The sequence below is a fragment of the Ruditapes philippinarum genome, unplaced genomic scaffold (genome assembly GCF_026571515.1).
Source record: "Ruditapes philippinarum isolate M1 unplaced genomic scaffold, ASM2657151v2 ctg3846_1_1_1_1, whole genome shotgun sequence".
Lineage (NCBI taxonomy): Eukaryota > Metazoa > Mollusca > Bivalvia > Venerida > Veneridae > Ruditapes > Ruditapes philippinarum.
In genome coordinates this window covers 45,425-67,185 of record NW_026865494.1, presented here as the reverse complement: position 1 = coordinate 67,185, position 21,761 = coordinate 45,425, and the positions used below count along the sequence as shown (strand labels likewise).

At 32.3% G+C, this 21,761-nt stretch overlaps 1 protein-coding gene across 1 annotated transcript; it reads right to left on the bottom strand.

Moving 5' to 3' along the window:
• Positions 1 to 271: 271 nt before the first annotated feature.
• LOC132729363 (chitotriosidase-1-like) lies at positions 272 to 21,030 on the bottom strand. The gene is made up of 13 exons (XM_060715131.1): positions 20,811 to 21,030; positions 17,046 to 17,109; positions 14,429 to 14,615; positions 12,942 to 13,097; positions 10,167 to 10,263; positions 8,668 to 8,792; positions 6,864 to 6,987; positions 6,043 to 6,228; positions 5,061 to 5,180; positions 3,333 to 3,493; positions 2,756 to 2,943; positions 1,508 to 1,990; positions 272 to 1,294 (listed from the first exon to the last, which is right to left on the bottom strand). Exons 2-13 carry the CDS (start codon positions 17,107 to 17,109, stop codon positions 933 to 935), a joined length of 2,253 nt encoding a protein of 750 aa, XP_060571114.1. The 5' UTR covers positions 20,811 to 21,030; the 3' UTR covers positions 272 to 932.
• Between the last annotated feature and the right edge of the window lie 731 nt (positions 21,031 to 21,761).

The window sequence follows — 21,761 nt, the reverse complement described above, 5'->3', positions numbered from 1 at the left end:
AATTAAAAAGTAGCAACAAAGTCTATTAAAGTCACTTTTTAATGCTTATAAGTTATTATTGAGTTGCTGCATACATATTCCATGCATTATTTTAAATGTATGATATATACATCATGGAGATTTACATATGAAATAAATAAATATTAAGTTCAGTACTTAGGTTGTTATATGTACTATTTTGACGTCAATATTTCGAGGAATTGTCGAACATTAATTTTGAAACCCGATTATGAACTTTTGATGGGTTTAAAACATGACAACAACACAGGAATGATGAGGACCCAAGAAATATATTTCTCTCTTGTAATTAAAAAAAATCATTTATAATTCGCCAACAGATAACAAAAGCAGGTCAACAATGATAGAAACATATTTCAAGTCGGAAAATAAATTACAAAAAAATACATTTTGCATCTAAACAACAATGTCTCCAGGTGGCGACATGAGGATCTCAAGCAACGAGGGCGTTATATACAGACCAATATGTTAAACATGATGTTAGCAAGCCAGTCATACAAAACAATGTGGGTTGATGATCAAAGGACACAGAATAAGCTTCGCTTTTAAATCTACTGAACTACAAAAGCAAATGCATCTGATAAACTTAAAGCTAAGATAACGAAAGATATTTCAACGGCTTATCATGGTCTTGTTACGCTTAATTTGTTCAAATATTTATATCTGTATTTAATCAAAAGGAACTTTTTCCTTAATGTCTTTCTTGATACGTTTGGTTTAATAGGCACATGTGTGACTGGTTTGGCCGTAAGCTCATTTATCAGGGCTTACCGCCGAGTATATGTGGTGTACTGAATTGAAACAATGTTATTTCAAAATATTGTGTCTAGCCTATAAAAGGTAAACAGTGAAACAGGGACATATGGTCTCCGCGTTAAGTATTAAGTTTACCATTCATAAATAAAAGTCAGTCACTACCATGCTGGCGCAGGTTGAGTTGCACATCTGCTAATTTTATGAGTATAATCACAAACTCCATTTGTAGCGTCAAATGATGTGCCTGAAGGGCAGGACCCTTGATAGTCTCTTCCTTGTACACAATCTACATATTTACTGCAATCGGTTGGGTCTGGGTGTATTCCATCATTTTTACCGTCACAAAACTTTTTAGGAACAGGTGCAATCACTGGTGCTGCTCCGGGACCCATTACCGGTGGGACAATAGCACCTGGTGGAACATTAGGGCCTATTGCTGGAACATCAGGACCAATAAGCGCTCCACCTGGACCCATCATTTGAGATGTTGCCTGGTTTGCTGCAGATTGCAAGGTTTGTTCTGCAAAAAAGGAGACAATAATACTTGTACAGTTACTCTCATAATTGCTTATTTTTAATAATTTAGATTGAACACTGAAGAATAATCATGATGATTTAGTATATAAGTTTGTAAAGGCACCTTGTAAACGGACCTGAGAAATATTTGTACAGACTGAACGAAAACTTTTAAAACAAACATAAAACTTTTTATTGAATGTTAACGATAACTTACTCATCCAGTCGCTCTGTCCACCTGTCATCGATGTTAAAGCTTTCCAAAATTCTGCTATCCATGCTGACCAGTCTACCCATGGTGGTGTTGGTTGTGTAAAACTACCTTGTGTGGTTGGTACGGTTGGAGGTAGCGTTGTCTGACGTGTCGGACGTTTTGGCATTCGTCTTCCTGGAGGTGGTCTCCTTGGTACTGGCCTTCTTGTGGAAGGTGTCAAAACCGGAGGAATCGGTTTCGTTGGAATTGGTGCTGGTTTGGTTGGAACTGGCGCCGGTCTAGTTTTAACTGGTTTCTTATTACATTGAACATTTTCCGGCCAGTCACAGAAGTTGTTTACAGCGTTCCATTTTAGTGGCGGTGAGCAGGTAAACTTGAATGATAACCCGCTGGCACAGATGAAGTAGTCCTCGCATGACGTTGGACTTGGGAAGTAGGTATTCTCATTTGGTGGACACTTGAACTCGTTTGTTAAATGAGGTAAATCTGCAATAAAAAGGCACATATTTTAAATGCGTTCTTCGTACTTTTGCCATGCTGTACTATATTAACATCAAATATCTCAAGATGCATTAACTGATGGGTTTCAAAAAGTAAACGATCATAAGCACCCGGACACGAACGCCAACTTTATTTAACAATTGGGGACAATGCACAAAATCAAACCATCTGGTATGTAGGGACGATTGCTAACAAATGCATTTTCCATGAAATTCAGGGGGGAAATGCTTTGTTACAAACACCAACTAGGTCTATTAAGGGTATTTATATCGAACATCATTTGCAATAATGTTGATCCTTTAAAACCAATATCTTTAAATTACAACACAAATAAAATACAAAAAATCTATAATCATATAGTTTTAAAGTAGTGTGGGTCAACACAGGAGCAGTGAAGGCACGGCAGAAATATTCACGAAGTGCGTGCAGTACTATTTATTGCCTCACTGTAGTGGAATTTGCTTTTGCCTGAACATAAGCTGAGTGAGGGTATTTTACATCTTATTCTCAATGATGCGGATTATGTTCGTTTATTGCTCGATGGATTGATGAACATTTTCACAAAAAGAAATGGTTGAAATTGGGTAGCAAATGGCCTTAGCATTTGTTGTGATATCAAGTGACTGAAAAGAATCTGCGCTTGCTATGTTGTCTGTCTGTTGCAGCAAATAATAATTATACGTGTTTACGTCAATTGAGAGAAAGAAAGTGTCAATTATTTAAAAAAACAAAAAACAAAGCGACACCTACTTGCTGGGGGTGTTGTTGGAGGTGACGTCATTACATTGGTGTTGACGGAAGCCTGATTCCAGTTGTTAGTCGGCTGGTGATGATAATTTTGATGATGCTGTTCCCAGGCATTCTGCTCATTATTGTTCCAGTTATTGTTATGGTTTTCGTTTGTTTGCATTTGAGACAAATCTGGTTGCACCCTGTTACTACAATTATTAGTAGAAAAAGTACTATTAGACCTTTTGATTCCGTCACACATATATATAAATATCAGTATGAAGAGCATATTGCATTATCTCAAGTGTTTGTGTTCATGATTCAAAGCTTCTTTTACATTGTACGTGAATTATTTAACGCGATTTTTGTTAACTACTTCGTTACATAACTCCAAATCGTCAGGTTATATCCAAGCAATAACAAACCGCAGCTCTAATTTCTTCTTATGTTGAAGAATTTAAGAATATATTTAAGAAACTGATTAAAACGTTGATCATTTTGAGTTTTACTATAATAATTATCATTTTTTGAATGGTTACTGTATGTTGTATGTGTTCTTTGTATGGGGAAGGACAAAGTAATATCTTATCGTACTTACGGTCTGGTTTTTGGAGGTACAACACTTGTACCCATTAGTTCCTGGTTGATTGCATTCATCAGCGGATATTGTCCTTGTCCACAGGTTGTCCCTTTGAAGTCATCAAGATCCAGTGCCCAAACCATTATTCCTGAAAATCCGTTCTTCTTCATCCACTGGACCTAATAACCGAAAGAGGAAGAAGTTGATTTTGGATGATAAAATCTTCAAGCATTGTGACTTCACTAAATACGCAACAGAAATCCAATAAGTCTATTTGATGAAACATATAGGTTAGGCAATTAGTACTGATTGAATAATAAGTTTCACCGGTTTTGAATAGACGGATCGCCCGTGATAGCCTGAGGTAAAAACTTGTACGAGAAATTATTTCCATGCAATAGTTCGTGGATTACATAACATGACTGCCGCTGATCCCCCTGTTGCCTTAGCCAAAGCATGGATGTGTACCCCGAGAAGAATATCAACCAGAAGAAAAAAAACATTGCCAACAGGAAATGTGTCGTTCCAAACGTTTTGAAATACAAAGCATGTGACACACATACCTTAAATGTATTTAACGTGTATTTAATAGTTCTAACTTATAAATTTAAATATATTTACAAAACATCTATAAATAGGCAATTAACACAAACTGTCAGTTAACCGGTACAAAAATAATATTAATTTTGAAATACATATAAAATGGGTTTTTATAGCGTTATATTCTATTTGTGGTTATGTCTGTAAAGCAATTGGTTATTGATGTAAAGAGGTTACCGAATCAAACAAGGAAAATAATCTGTCACCGGAAAAACGTACATTAAAAGCAAATTTGTAACAAGGTTTTACATCATTCATATTCGCAGCTTGGTGATTTTAATTCTCAATATTTATTTGAAGACGTATATAGCGTCAAATGTCAGAAAACTCTCGATTTGTCATTTAAACATTATGGTAACCTTTCACTTTTACAAGGACTTTTTTACTTGATTGATCTGTGGGAAGTCTAAAGTCAATATCAAAATTAGATTTATATTCTTTGTAATAATTTATAGAAACACATTTTTCAGCAAATTTCCTTATTTGATTCGGGCTTTTCCTTGCTTTTTTGCGCGTGTTTTCTTGTTGTGACGTTAATGTTGCGTGTCACGCTAATTTCCACCAATGTCGTTCTAATAAAATGTTTTGTTCAAATAAAATGTTTGTTTGATGGGTTATGTTTTTTTTTTAATTTTATGTTGTTGTTTGACGATCAATGTAGTAAATAATTTGGTATTAAGACAATTTGTGATTAAAATTGAAACATGTCAAATAAATTTCTTTCTTTGTAATGAGGTTACGTTAAGTTGACTGATTAACATGTTTCTGTGTGTGTATTCTATTGTTTATGATCCGCCACCCATCCGCCCTTTCAGGCACTGCGAGTAGGAACCCCGGACATGTCAACATTCATGTCAAAAAGTGACCTATAAATTTTGAATCAGTATTATTTTTTGAGACCATTATAAGTGTCATGGATAAAAATAATGTGTTGCTGCCAAAATTAAAGATTATATCTTTTGGGCCAGCTTGACTGACTGATAAGGTCATATGCAACTGGGAATTATACCTGACACATATTTCCGTATGTATGGCCAACATGCAAAAGCATTCTTTCCAGTTTATTCACAGAGTGACAAATTTTGCATGAAAATTTAGCCTAAGTAAATTATAATGCATAATTAAGATTGACATGTCTCTACTTACTTTTATTCTAAGACTGTCAACATCATCGTATCCAACCCACAGATCGTTCTGTACCGCATATGGGGCTTCTTGTTCTTTTATGTAATGTGACTGTGCACCTTTATTTATCATATCACATATCTGTAAATAATAAGATACTTTCATTATGTTGCATATCTATTAATAATACTCTCAGTATGTTACATACATGTATCTGTAAATAATACTGTCGTCATGTCACATATCTATATATAATATTTTCATCATGTCAAATATCTGTAAATATCAATGATACTTTCATCATGTCACATCTATGCAAATACTACTTTGATCATGGCACATATCTGTAAATGATACTTGATCATGTCCGATTGTAAAATTTTAAATGATACTTTCATTCTGTCAAATATCTGTAAATAATATTTTCATCATGGCACATAAATGTATAATTATTATAAGTTTTCTTTCACTTTGTCACAAACCTCTTAATAATATTTTCATTGTGTTACATATCATTCTGTAAATAACAAGTATACTGTCATCATGTCATATATCTGTGAACAGTAAGTGAACGTTCAACAACATGTCACATACATTTGTATATATTCTGACAGCAATGTACATTTTTCCTTGTTAAAGATGTTTTTTAAAGGTCACAGACCAAAATATTGAGCAGGGTTTACAGTTGCCCCGTACTTCACTTCAGTGTTGTTATATTTCTCTGGTCCTTCGGGATCATTGATGCCAGCACTATTAAGTGTTGAGAATTGAGTACCGCTCAAGCCGGTGCTAGGGGGCGTGAGGGATGTTGCACATATTCATTATCCCTCATGTACAGACTCAATCAAACCGAGTCTGCAATTCTCGTGTAATTTTATTGTGATTAATGCTTCCGAGGAATCACTTTGTTTCCAGATTTTTAACATATCTTTAAGAACATAAAAGTTTTTGTTTTGTGAGCAAATTATTGATCAAAATTTAGATCTGAAATCAGAGCGCCTACCTCGTAGTAAGCAAGGAATCCGCCTTCTCGTGTGTATTTTCCAGCCTTTCCTTTGCCTTTAGCTGCTGCCATCAGGCCGTTTTTTGTCGGGTCTCTAAGTGTGAATGATCTGCCGTATAGACCCAATCCTATAACAAGTTTATGTTTTGGGCAACCACTTTGTACCCAGTAATTTGACGCCCAATCCTGTAATAAAATATTATGTTTAAAAAGAGAAGGTTTACAAAACGTGAAATGTATACTAATTAATTATCTAAACAATGTTGTCATTAATGCATTTAATATGTATTCAAGGATATGAAAAGTATTAAAAGATGCAGACTAATGCCTTACATAGTTATATATCTTAAAAAGGTAAAACAAATGTATTAAATTGGATTCATGCAATTGGTAGATGATTTGTTTGCATCCTGAAATTACTACACTAAACTACTAGTATCACAATTGACAGAAATATGTTTACATATTTTCGATTGAGAAATGTGTGTTGCGCATGTGCAATATCATCGTTTCTTCTAAAAAGATAACAAAGGAATATTTTGAAAAACATTAATTTCTCTTCTGTTTTTTTATATAATGAATTCCCGTTTGATTATAAATCTCGCTAGATATAATTAAAAGGGTGTGATAACAACGTGACAATGTGACAAGAAAGCTTCTGAAACTTTTATATACGTCAATATATTTTCCAAAAACAGATAAACAGGCTAAAATTAGAAATGTAGTGATAGTTAATTTAAAATTAAATCTAAATCAGTTAAAAGAACAATCTTATAACGTATTTGGAAACAAAAATGGGTCAGTGTTAAGGTCAGTCTTACCATATTGAGATAACGTTGTTTGCCTGTTTCACCAGAGTGAGCATATAATGGACTGTTGTGTCCTGTCACGTCCTCCCAGCTGCCGTGTAAATCATACGTCATGATACTGATAAAATCCATATCTCTGAAAAGATTTATTTAATAAGATTATAATTTCAATAAATAACCATATTACTTAATTACTTACCGTATTTTAATGTTAGATGTGATTCGATGCGATATATAAACCGTTTACAGCAATTGACTACAGAGGACTGTAATTGACATAAGTTTCCTTTGTATACCCAAGCCGGAATGCTTAGTGACCAAATGGCAAAGGTTGGATTTTTATTAACATTATACATCGCAAATATTACATGTACGTTGTCATCATGTTTACTATAATATTATAATTTCATAATTATTATCTTATTTTTTTCTGCACGAGATGTCACGTTAAAATATATCGCACGTGCAAATAAAATCAGAGAAACGTGCTGTATGATTGCATTTTACTCAGTAGCCGTAAATTAAGATATATTTGATAGTTAAGCCTGGTGTTATGATTGCGTTACTTACACGCTTACATCATTTATTAACTTTGACGTGCCATTCGTTTACCATTCTTTTGTAAATGTTACTGTTAAAATATGTCTCAAAAAATTAATACGCATGCGTTTAATATATGATGTGCACATAAAATAAATGAAAATATGCACAAGGACCGATTGAACTTCAGTGCCATTCATTTCAAAAACGCTTTATCAGCATATTTGAATCCACTAATTATAACCATTAGATGCATGCAAATGACGTTCATATTTTTTTTTGGTTTCAATTAATGATAGTCATAAATTTTAAACAATAAGATTTATTGAAAAGTGTATACTGAAACGTTCCTGATGTCATCATTCTACTAAAGGCACGTCAAAACAGATTAAGTAAGGCCCTTACAGCTAAGTTAAACGTGTTGTTTATTATTTATTCCTTATTTCACCCTAACCGTCAAGCAATGGGTTATGTGAACGCTTAAATATGTCTCGTTGTAAATAGGTAAACATTTTATGTAGGCAGGCAAATGGGTTTTAATTTTGACCTTCACGTCACACAGGAAATAAATAAACCTGGGGATCAGTCTACCCTTTTGAACCGATGCAATTCATGAATTTAAAGAGATGGTTAATGGGAAAATATTGCATTAGGTATTGCGGTAAATAAGATTTACGATTAAATTTAAACAAAACATTTACATTTTCTTAACAAACAGGAAACGTTAATGCTGATTTGGTGACGCTTGCGGCTTTCGAGATCAAAGTAAATTATTTACAAAAATCAATATTAATATGCGCGGTTAAACAAATTTTCAGATTAACATAAATGTCTTAATAACTGAACAGATATTAAAATATATGTACTTTTATTATGATATTTAGTTCCATGAACTTGATTTAACAGATTATATTCAAACTTTGGTGCATGCTTAGTGTCTAAAAATGACGCTATTCGTTGTCAAGAATACCGAAGAATCGAAATTAAAAGACGTAACAACAGACAACAATAATGCACTTAATTTGGATGTTGTTTTCAATAATATGTAATAGTAGTTTAACGGAATAAACACCCTATTGGGCAATATAAAAATTTTGTTGCCTATAAAACGTTGTCTATATAGAATAAAAAACTGAATGTCAATATTGTTGTTGTTTTTTCTTCTTGTCCGAGTAATCGCAAGGTTTGGTTGGGTTACGTTACAGTCACATTGGATTGTAGGGCGGGGAAGGTGGGTTTTAGGCGTCTTTGCGTATGAAATATTTAAGGTTTATACCTGCAGACGGACGGAATATCGTAGGCTGTATCAATTTTATCTTTCCCGGCGGCGACAGCTGACGTCAGCAACAGAGGTTCTCTACCAGTTCTCCTGGCGTCCTCGTCGAAAGCTCGGCGTATTTCCTACAAAAAATAAACAATTTGTTTCAGACATAATGGATTGGATGTACTAAGGGTGACGTCATTTTTTAATTCTTTTAATTTTTTATCCGTTTTTTGTCTGTGTTATACATTGGGTCTTCACGACCATTTAAAATTCGTGACTTCCTGATTCCAGCTTCACGAATTTACGATTTCAACTTCATGAATTTAACTTCATAAATTCAGGGTTTGGGCTTCACGATTTCAACTACATGAATTCAAAATGTCACCTTCACAAAGTTGAAATCGTGAATTCACGAAGTTGAAATAGTGAATTCACGAAGTTGAAATCGTAAATTTCGAAGTAGAAATCGTGAAGTTCAAAATGTTAATTCACGACGTTGAATTTGTGAAGTTACAGTTGTGAATTTTTGAAGTTCAAGAAGTTGAAATGTCACCACCGGTCTTTCGTATTCTCTTAGCAATTTATTGCAGATATGCATTAAATACGGGAAAGCAAAGTAAATACATACATCAATTTATCACAGTGACACCGGATAATGCAGAGTTATAACTTACGCTGTCATAAAAGAAAAACGTAAATTATGTTTATTTATATACATAACATAGTCTTAATTGAACCCGAGTTAATCCTCTTATTACAGGCATTTATACATGTACATATATCACTTAGCTTTTTCTGTTTGTTTGTTGTTTTGGTGTGTTTTTCTGTCTTTTTTTTGGGGGGGGGGGCTTCTTTCTTTTTTTTCTTTTTTTTTGAGGGGGGGGGGGGGTATGTTGTTTATGTGTTTATGTTTGTCTTCCTTTCTTTAGTTTTGCTTTTCTTAAAGCCTTGTTGTTTATTTTCCGCAATAAGTTTCCGCTCTCAATTAGTTATGAGTTTTCTTAATCCGTATATTGCATCAGAATTGTTGTTTTTTCTAAGTTCCTTTAACAGGTTTATTGCCTCAAAGTTTTCTTAAAATTTCAAATTAACAAATTAGTTCTTTCATTTAACCCTAGCAGCCTTTCTCCTAAATCATTTTGGTTGCGATTATTTATACATTTTTTATGAGAATAATATATAAAGATAAAGTTGACGTGACCTGTCAGCTTTCTTCACATGTTAAATAAAAAAGCTTTTATTTGAAAATCGTAAGCGCGTAAATTCGCTTCCTCTTATTCACTGCGTTTAAAATTTTTATCCACGATTTCTTGAAACGGAAGAGTCCTACTTTGGACAGTATATTTATCATTGCTAGGGGTTGAAATATTAAAATGCAAAATTTGAGTAACCGGAAGTATATAGAGTCTGGTAGAATTCTGAAATTGCGAACAATTATTTACTCCTGGTTGCAAAATTTCTCATTTTAATCTACAATTTGAGTAATGTATGTGATAAAAGTCTTTACTTACCGTAACAAGTTCCGAGTACCTTTGTTTGTCCTCGGGCGGGCTACCTCTGTTTGCAGGGTACTCCCAATCCAAGTCCAAACCATCAAATTTACGGTCTCTGTAAAGGCAAATAGCTATGTTAGTTATCAATTTTACCATATAATTCTCGTCAAATTGACAAAGCATTTCATAAAGGCAATTTAAACGGAAATCAATAAATCAAGTGGTTGTATAAAACCAATAGAACCGAAATAACACACACAAACGTAATAAAAAAACTGATGTAGAAACAATATTTAAATTGCTCCTTATCCAGTTTCTATTTACACAATATGAACATTAATGGTCTATTTTTTTTGTAAAGCTCCATACCTCCAGAATAAGCCACTTGAGAAAAATGTACTAAGATTTTAGAAATAGTAAAAAAGATTCAAGATTTAGGTAATATTTAACATGGTATGGGCAATTAATGACTGATTTTATCGTATTTATTACCATATTTCTACTACGCAGTTATGGCTTTTTTGAATATTTTAACCTATTTCCGATAATTTACATGGATTGCAAGTGCCTTTCAATATGAGAAATTACTTTTTATGTTCACACTTTTCTTTTTAGTACTTTTCATGAAAAATAAGCATTAATTTGAAGGCATGCTGCTTAAACGTATTTTTTGAAGTTATTTTTTTTTCAAAGCTTCAGACCGTTATCCATCTAAACAAATTCATATAAATACATCTAAACATCTTAAGTACCAACAATATAGCAACTACGTACATATATTATGCCATGTGATGTTTGATATAGATTAGCAAAATGGTACGTAAGAAATTTGTTTAGCCTTTGACTTAAGACAACTCATATCGGCACGAAATCTCGTTATAAAAATATTTAATTAATTTAAAATGCAATATCATAAAGTTTGATTTTTCATTCGTTCGCTCTTAGTTGCATTGTTTCCTCTTGAAATGCCATGGAAGCAATATTTCAGTTTTAATGCTATTGTTCCTATTCTATAAATGCAAATGTAGAAACATTCATTAAAGTTAAAGAGTTTACTTATCGCTTACCTTTCTAGATTTTATATCATTTAAACTGATTATAAAATTTGACATTTCTGCAACAAAAGGTTGCAGCAGGAAGTAAAATTTATGCAATTTCAAATAAAATTTTATGTGACGGTTTGCCTTTTCGATTACATCATAATTGCATGTTCAACAATTGTAACCAAATAAGTAGACATTAATAAATCTATCTAAGTTGAAACAAAAATACGAATAAATTACATCTAAAGAAAGAAAAGCAATGTAGCCAATTAGGTTCATCACTTTATTACAATGAACATACACCATGTACACTTATAGTAACAGTTTTGGTGTAGTACTAGTCTAGTTGTACTGCTAGAGATGATATTGAACTAATGTGTAAAATGTATGTGCTTAAGTAACATAATAGACATGAAGAAATGTTGAAAACTAAATAACAAAATTTTTATTTACACTTTGCATGATCTTCTACATGTAAGGGAAAAATCAATTGCGGGTAAATAAGCTTGTTTCCGAGTTATCTGCCCTTGATTTTGAATGAGACATTTTAAGGCATAAGCTTAACAAAGCCATACTTCTAAGGTATCTTATTGAATATTATATAACTGTAGCATGCATACACTCATTTACGTAGAAGTGCTTCTATTTGGCCAATTATAGAAAGTGATAAATAGTTAAAATTGTACAGTTAAAATTTTATTAAAGCAGATTATATAGAAATCTATGCAGTCAATCAAAATACAAAAATAGAAAGCAATTTACATATTTTTTCCAGATGATTAGAAATGAGACTTGAGGGAAACTTGTTATTCTCTAACTATTATTTATGTTTATGCAAGGATTAAAAAAACACAAAAAACAAACATAAAAAAACCAAGGCTTACACAACCAAAACTTGTACAAATTCAGCCAGTCTTTTGAAAATTTCTTTTTGGTAGACAATTTTTTTGGTAGACAATTTATTGCCAATTGTTACTTTCTACCATTTGTCACTTCTGTAACATGCAAATTCATCATGTTTTTGTTGAAGTGACAAATGAAGGTAATCATGGAAAACAATAAAAGTCGCACATTAAACAAAACAAAACTGAATGAAAAAAGAAATTTACTTGACTCTTTAATCGGTAACAGTTTGAAACAGGTAGCCATTGTTTCCAATAAAATGTTTTTGTAACGTTTTGTGTTGTTTCATTATTATTATTATTATCACTAAGTATTACTTTTATTATTATTATTATTATTATTATTATTATTATTATTTTATTAGGATGACTACGAGTTGCCAGTCAACCGAGTTCTCTATTACAGGGGAGAAGGTTGTGGGAGAACATTATCATTTACTTATCCTTATCTATCCCGCTTTTTAAAATACTACAAGCATTAGAGTAATTTACTCCGAATGAGGTTTATCCTCGTGACGTAGTAATATTTAAGATTTTCTTTGTAATGCTTAATTTTCAGAATTGTATTTAAAAGTATCTATTTAATTATAATAAAAAGTGTAATATTCTCTTTCTTGCCTTCACATGAAATTTATATATTTATGTATTTTTAAGGACACGCAACAATTTATCACAATTTGAAGTACAAGGATGACACAAACTTCACGAAGGACAGTATTCTTCAAGCATTTTAAACCATTTCCCGGTATACTACATTTATAATTTTACTTTTTCATACTAAGAAAACAATGCTTAAGGACACACTAACCGCTAATTTGCATTAAAAAGATAGAGTGATAAATTCTTACCTGAGAAACTGTACAGATGTTGTTGCAAATTCCCGGCGGCTTGCCGGAGTGGCAACCATTGCTGTGAAAGGTTTAGATGCCATGTTCCAGCCACCTACTGCCAGTAATGTCTTCAGACTTGGGTTTTTCATTTTCAGGTCATTTAATCTATTATACCTGTTAAACGATAAATAGCAAGCGAATGATTATCAATAGAATGTGATATTCATCATCTAGATCCGTAAAACAAAGAGGACATATTCTTTGATCGTTTGGTATATTATTAAGGAATCTAATATTATAACCTAAGGGTAGTACACCGCCTCTTCATTTCACAATGTGAGACCAAAAATATGAATTTTCAATTTGAACTAGCATATTTAATGCATATTTTCAAAGTATATCATTTTAACTAGCTCGTTTATATTCGGCAAATTCAGCAACAAAACGAAGGCTATGTGTAGATGGAGTTTTGTTTCCTTTTTGCTTGTGGCGTTGTTGATTTTTTTATTAGTTGAACGCCAGGACATACCAAAATTTGGATGACATTTACGAAGTTTCGTTTGATGTTATTTATTTCCAAGTTATTCTTAACCATTATAAGGATTAAATAATGTGTAACTTGAACATCTGGACATCTAGGTAAGAAATTGTTGAGAACATATGAGTGATGGCTTCCTGGTATATTTCGGATGAAGGATCGTGATAAACAAAATGATACATGCTTTCTTCTTTTTATCAGTTCGTTCCTTGTCAATTTAATACATACATCTTTTCATAGTTTTCCTTTTATTACTTTAGTTCCTTGTCAAATACATTTATCAAACAAACAATTAAAGATGAATTTATTGGTAAATGAAGATGTTCTTTTCCTTAATAGACATTCTTTGTCTCGGGAGAACATTTTGTTCTATCATCCTCTATAATATTTATATACTTCAGTTCGTAAAGTTCAATGATTTATCATAATTGCAACTATTAAGTAAATTTTGCCAAATAAATTTAATTTTATTATGCAAAACTACAATTCAATTTAGTGATATTTACAAGTTGAGTTTATTTTTTAATGCAAACAATGAATCCGATCTATGTTATTAAAATATTTCCCCACGTATGATGCGAGTATTTTTTTATCCGATTATTTACGGAAAAGGCCGAAAAGTCGAAAATGACGTAAGGTGCTCAAATCCAAGAAAGCATAATGCTTTTAAAGAAGATTTTGAAAGTTTATACAGACAAAGGCAAAAAATAAAAACTTATGAAAATGATACAACTGTTTTTTCCGCAAATATGTCGACGTTTTTGTTTGGAATTTGTTCAGTGAATATGACACTTCTTAACATATTTGGAATTGACCAAAATGCCGTTCTAATATGATTCCAACAGTGCTGTTCTGTCAGTATAAATCAAACCTATAAAGTTTTATGAAATGTGTTTTATTAATCAAACTGAATTATATAAATTGAGAAATCAATCCATAAAATCTATAGATAACAATAATTCCTTACATTCCTTTCATCCAGTCTGTGGAGTCGTCATTCCATTCGAAAGGTTCAAGTCTGTTGCCTTTCAACTTTGCAAATGCATAGACAATATGTGTACATAGGTTTGCATCGACATCTTCTGGCAGGTATTTGCCTTCCTTTGGTCTATATTGAGCCCAGTTGGTGTAATAACATACTCGTTTGTATCCGCCTGAAAATAAGCGTGCTATATTAGCATATTTCAAGGTATAATAATAAATTACAGTTTGGAACATAAACATTGTTCGTGATTAATTATTTGTATTTTACATTACATCCTCTGCAAGGCCTTCTGTAGGCCGTTAGCCGTAGGCTCTCTACAACAACAGTATCATTTCTTCCCAAAATTATGGTTCACAATAATTATTATATCTAACTTCTCTAGAGAAATACCTCCCATGAACAACCTAAATCCTTGCCTCCCGGAGAGTGTTGCTTTTCACTTCTTTGTTTATTGTTCTTTATTTATGTGTATGTCGACTATAAAAGCCGCACAAAGCGTACAGAAAAATGAAACCTGTTCAATGGGGAAAATGCGAAATATGTTTCATTTCATCCTCAGAAATGACCAACATTCTATTGGTTCTACGGTCTACCAATATATTAAGTGAATCACGTGACAAGGCTGAACATGCAAGAGCTAGTTTCAACGATGATGTAGACGTTTCTAAGTCAAATATATTGTAATTTTGAGTTCATTATGCATTTTTGATTTTCATTTTATTGAATTAAATGTGATCTGCAGTTTATTGTTGTATTAACTCGTTTTTTATTGAAAACAACTAGAGAGAAAATCGCGTCGATTACGTGCATGTGTACTCTGCTCTAGGGGAATTCTCCTTCCCATCGTTCTTAGTTGCGTCATAGCCGTGTAATATAAATGGTAAAACGTGGGTTTCTTTGTTATAAATAAGCAAAAGTATGTTTAAAATAGTTCCGAATAATCCCGAAATGAATCATCAAAAATAATTGTATTTAAAATGCAAATGTATGCAAACTTCTGCATAAATGATCATAAAAAAAGATGACTGCATATGTCATAGGCAACGTAAGAAAGCATTTATTTTCAATGTTTAAGCTTTAAATTGTCAGTATTATGTCACATTCAGATGTAATTTAAAGTAACAATAAAATATAGTCCATTGCGCAATGTTTTTCTTCAACTCCGTTTTTGTCTGACAACATATCTATATATAGACATGTTTCCCTCAACATCTATTTTTAACAACACGTTTATATGCTGACGGGTTTTCATTTATATTTTACGTCAATTAATATTTCCGGATAACACGTTTTCTTATATCACAGGGCTTTCCTTCAATTTCTTTCTTTTTACAACCTTTTTTTTATAAGGACAGCTTTCCTTGAATTTTTACTTTCTGTTTATGTAAACATATATATTAAGGGGTTTCTCTCAATGTCAATTTTCTGGCAAATTATCTCTTTACTAAACCTAAACTTCATTTTCCAGTAGATTCATTACAAAGAAAGTTAAATGAGCCGCATTACGATAAAACCAACATAATGGGTTTGCGACCAGCATGGATCCAGACCAGCATGCGCATCCGCGCAGTCAGATCAGAATTCATGCTGTTCGCCATCAGTTTCTTTACTTGTTATAGGGTCTGTAAGCGGTTTTGTCGTGACGCGGCTCAAATATAACTGATATATAGAAAGCGTTCATCGACATAGTCATTGTTTATGAGTTGGTATCAACCGACATAGTTACCGCAATGTTCAGTGACCGCAGCGAAGTCATAAGATAAATGTTTGTTGTGTGGAAAGACTGATCGTTTATTTCTTATTACGAAAAGCACTTAAAGGACAAAGTTCAAACTGGATAACCTTGACCAACATTTATATATTTTCACTAACCGGGCAAAGAAAACCGGAAATGTTACTAAAGATATATCTCATAGGAGCTACATTATATAATCTGCTACACTTACGAAATGTTCAATTCTCTTTAAACACTAATAAAACTTCATTATGGCTAAATGCTTAAAGTGAGTGCTAGAGGGTCAACGGAGTTGAAGCAAATTAATTCTAACTTTTATCCTACAGTATTTTCCTTCCGGTTGTTACTAAAATTTGCACAATTTTTGATTTGACAGAACTCTTCATAAACATTATTATTGACACTTTGATGGTTAGGAAACTTCCCGCCTATATGACTGAAATACTGTTGGGAAAAGGCGCAAAATGAAACAAACAAACAAAAGCATGGAAAGACGCGTTCCTGATGGAATTCATCATCAACGGGTAGGGATTTCCCAATCCCCTATCTAGCCCAATGATTTATCATATTAGTACATGTTTTAAACATTATAAATTCATGAATTGACAGCCAAGTAAGAGTTTTGTGTTAGAATAGAGAAAAAACGGAATACCTTAGATATACCTAAACGGTAAAATTGAAAATATTGCAGGCACGGTTTGAAAACCCTGTTCTGTTCATGGACGGTACTGGAAGCGGTTGCTTCCGTCTACGCCCCTAGCACCAGTGTAAGCAGAATTCATAAATTACTCCTACTTGCTACACCACATACAGACAACGACAAATAAGTTGTGTTTTGTACATACATTTTCAAATCATACATACCTTGTGAAACGACTGTTTGTAAAAGTATTGACACTAAAGTTACTAGTGATAAAACTGTAGACATCTGAAATAAATAAAATAAATATGTTTGTTAAATTCCTTTTCATTCTTAGGACATACTATCCCAGTAAATCGTATTGCTTAAGTTATCTTAGTTCTTAGAGACAGTCATGCAGCGGTGTACATTTTGCCAATTTAATTGCGCGGCAAATACCTGATTGGCAGCGGTTGTTTTGTCTGATATATCTACATAAATAATTAAATATATCTTATACTTATATAGCCCCAAACAGATATAAGTGATTAGAAAGCTATTTCTTTTTAAAAGATTGAAATAGCTAAATGCACAGATGTATTTATAATGTAGATACATGGATTGTTCAATTTATTTTTACACGTGTAAAAGTCATTCTTGACATACTATTCTGACCTATATGTCTATTATGTGTAAATATGCCTGGAGCGTATCTCATTAATGCACTAATACCAGCATAATTGTTAATGATGTTTTTATTTGTTATGGTCAAGTAAATGACATATTACATGAGTAAAGGTGTTAACTGAATATTAACGACAAATGACTGGAGACAGTCGTATATAAAGACACCTATAAAGATCATCTGCTATATGTTTTTGTGACAAAGTAAAGATACTATCAAGAACCTTTACAAACGACGCTGGGGCAGACGACACTTATTGCTCCCTTTTGATGAACACGTTTTACAAAAATAGTTGAATCATTTGTGCAAGGACGACATTGTTTTTAACATACATGTTCGTATTGTCGTCTGCGGTGAAAGCTAATATGAGCCGCGTCAAGACAAAACCAACATAATGGGTTTGCGACCAGCATGGATCCAGACCAGCCTGCGCATCCGCGCAGTCTGATCAGGATCCATGTTGTTCGCTTACAAACCCTATCACAAGTAGAGAAACTGATAGCGAACAGCATGGATCCTGATCAGACTGCGCGGATGCGCAGGCTGGTCTGGATCCATGCTGGTCGCAAACCCATTATGTTGGTTTTGTTGTGACGCGGCTCATATGAATCAATCTCGAGTTCGCTTCCTGATCCTATCTATAAGAATCCATGGTCGTGACCCGAGTAAAACATTACACTTTGGTTGAGAGCCACACATATTAACTGAGAGGAAAGACATGGCTCACTTTATCAACTCATTGTTTTTGTAAAATGCCATGGTCTAAAACAGCATGTCAATCTATCTTCATAAATTATTGGAAGGTCTACATCGTTGGAAATAGAGCACAGCCTCAGTTAAGGCTAAATTGTTTGAAACTGAGTGGAGACCAAGTTAAAGCCGTATTGTTTGATATGGGGAAGAACATGAAACAGAGAAGAGCCAAGGTTTAACTCACATTGTTTAAAATGAAGTAGATCCTGGGTAAAAGACACATTGTTTAAAATCGACAATTGAAAGACTGGGTTTAAGCCACAGCTAGCTAAGATTTGATGTTTACAACGCATCATTGCAAATAACCGTTGGTGAGTTCAATACTTTTCTACAAAACGAAATATATTCTTGTTATGTTTAATGGTGGAGGAATGAGTGTTGAAATTGATTGTTTTAAATCGGAATTAGGTTTTAACTTATAATACGAGCACATGTATGTATAAAGTATGCATATAAAATGGTTGGTGTGTAATGATGCAAAGGAAATAGAAATTAGCATAATATTATAATTTTACGAACAGAAATTCAGTCTATCGTTTAATGCAGTTTTTATGAAAGCTTACTGACATCAACGATTGGAGAAATGCATTGTTTGACATGCCATAAGGTCAAGTATATGTATTTAAATGTATTCAATATGCTTCCAGTATATAATTATGAGTAATGTATCTGACAGATATTTAAATTATCTTAATTAAGATTTATAGCTTTGATCATTTCAAGTTCATTACAATTGTAAATCACTTTTGAATTTTAGTCAAATTTAAACCACGTGCATGCTTTATTACCAAGTGTCAATTGTTTATAATTATTTAAATTTCACGCTTTATTGCTAATTAATAAATAATTTATATTTATTTGACCGCTAACATAATATAGAAATTAAAACAATCATGCATTATTCATATTTTGTCTTTAAAGGCACATTATGCCTAGTAAACAAAAAAAATGTTTCTTTTTTTTAAAAAAAAAAAGGCAAACACTAGTTTTATGATGTTTAAATAATAGTCTTGGGTCACGTCGGATGCTGAACAACTGAAGAAAATAGCTCTTAATATATTATAGTTTGTCAATAAAGAAACAAAATGTAACTACTGGATTATTGCCCTATTAAGCTAAAGTTCTTTGTTCTTGTCGCGTAATATGTTTCAATAATATTTTTTTTAAATGTCAAAATGTTTGAATTTTGAATGGATTAAGAGCATATGAGATGTTTTTCAACTGCAAAATATTGTTTAACATGCAGTTATGTGTTGAAATGTATCACGATGTAAACACGTAGTATTTTGACATCCATACAAAATACTAATTCACTATAATTTTGCAATTGTCTCAGTGCTAAAGATGTTTTGGAAGCTGTTACAAGAGACCGAAATTAATTCTGTTCTGTGACATAAGATAAAAGCATTTCTGGGGCGTAATTGGCCTTTAATAGCAAGATATCACCACTTAATAGCAAGATACCGTCACTTAATAGCAATGTAATACCACTTTATAGATATCAAATTAACATAACCTAATGGCAAGTTAACAATTCCTTGTACTTATTAGATAGCAAATTCTAAAAGCAAGTTTACATAACTTTATAGCTAGATAACATTACCTAATAGCAAGTTAACAATAATCAAAAGCAAGATAAGAATAAATAATAATAGCAAGTTTACAATGTTTTTAATTTCGAATAAAATATTTAAAGTTATCAATACAATTTAACAGCTATTATTTCAGAACGTTTAACATAAATGATTTGAAAGTTACAATACAATTTTAACAGCTATTATTTCAGAACATTTAATACAAAATAATTTGTAATCGGAATTTCATTATATTAAATATTTGTTATTGTGTGCACAACTGATTACAATTGGGACAACATTTTAATGGTCATAAAATGATTCTAGGTGAAACTATGTGAGGAAAACTTTTTTCTGTGACATTATTTTTTTATGTCCAAATTATCAAATAACTGTTCTTGAAGTCCGTAGCGTCATATTGTGTTATTATGACAAGGTGTATTTTTATAAAGAAAAAGGCATCAACACATGTGACAAAGTTCTCATCAAACACATTTACAGAGTCGTTGGTTAGTATCAAAAACATATATCAATTTATCAATTGTGTACAACTCGGTTGCGATATTTTAAGCAAAAGCATAGATGTACGAGTAACTACTTTGTTATTATTTAATATACAACTGAGTATACAAAATTATTTTGACACTGCTACTATCCGCGTTTAGTTAAATAATAAGAACATCAGGTTAGTTATTTAGGGGTAGTTTATTAAAATTCCTTTCCCCAAGACGAAATTTTTTCCCTTGAAAAATTGGGATCATTAAAGCCCTAAAGGGTTTTCTTTTTTTGCCCTCTCACCGCTCTTAAAAAAGGGAATGTGGGATAAGTTGTAGATCACTTGAGGAGAAATTGGTAACTACTGGTTAGTAATCTAGAAAACCCAGTTAGGTAGAGTCCGCCGAATTATTACCAAAATAATAATGTGTTGAAATAAGCGAGAAAAAATATTAATATAACAAAAAGAGATTAAAATAAAGGTTCTACTGAACATTTCCTACCTTTATAATTTAAATTATCCGTTAAAATCACATTTAGTCCGTTCTTAATTTATAACAAAATTCGAAATATTCCCTTTTTTAACTTCAATTAAATTATTTCTATCTGAACTGGATATGTTAAATAAATAAATAAATATATGCAGTCCTTGTTATTTTATGAGAACGCTGAAGAGAATCTTTCGCTGTCTTCAACGTAAAATCGCGGACTGTCAACGTTGTTAACGTGAAGACGTATAAAACTCCGTCAAATGTCCTCAGGCGTACAGTTGTCAGTTGAATAGCCAGCGTAATTATAACCAAATTTTTTGCTTATTTGTGGTCTATTGTTTCATTGTTATGATAGGCAGTATGAATTTGAATTATGAACTCTTTGAAGTTCATTACATTTATTGCCTACATAGTAAAGAAGGTACTAAAGATTTAGGACAATTCTTTAGTGTATAGATACGTATACAGACAAAAAGATATTTTAAAGGTACATAAAGCCTCAGAAGCCCTCCAGATAATGCAAACATGTGTTAAATATTGTTTTTTTATTATAATGAATAAAGGACATTTTAGATGCTTATCAATTGGGAAAAAATGGCGTTCAATGTGAAAGAAATGTTTCATTAAAGTAGCAAAGTGTAAGCATAGTAGTATTTTGACTTCCATACAAAATACTTAATATCACTAAAACTATACTGCTGGCCAATGTCCAACAGAAGCCAGTTATGGCTCGGCTTTATTGCCATTGATATAGTTTTGAAAATAAAACAAAGGAGTTTTGAGAAATTAAAATTACATTTTTTCTTCGGGGTGGTGGAGGTAGGGGCGTGATGGGCCTTTAAGCTTAAAATTACATAAATGTGAACGTAGCAACATAGAATCGGTCAGATGTCTTGTATTCTTTATTTGTTATGAAGATTTTTTTTATAAATTAAATCACCAAAGTTCAAGTAAACTGAAATA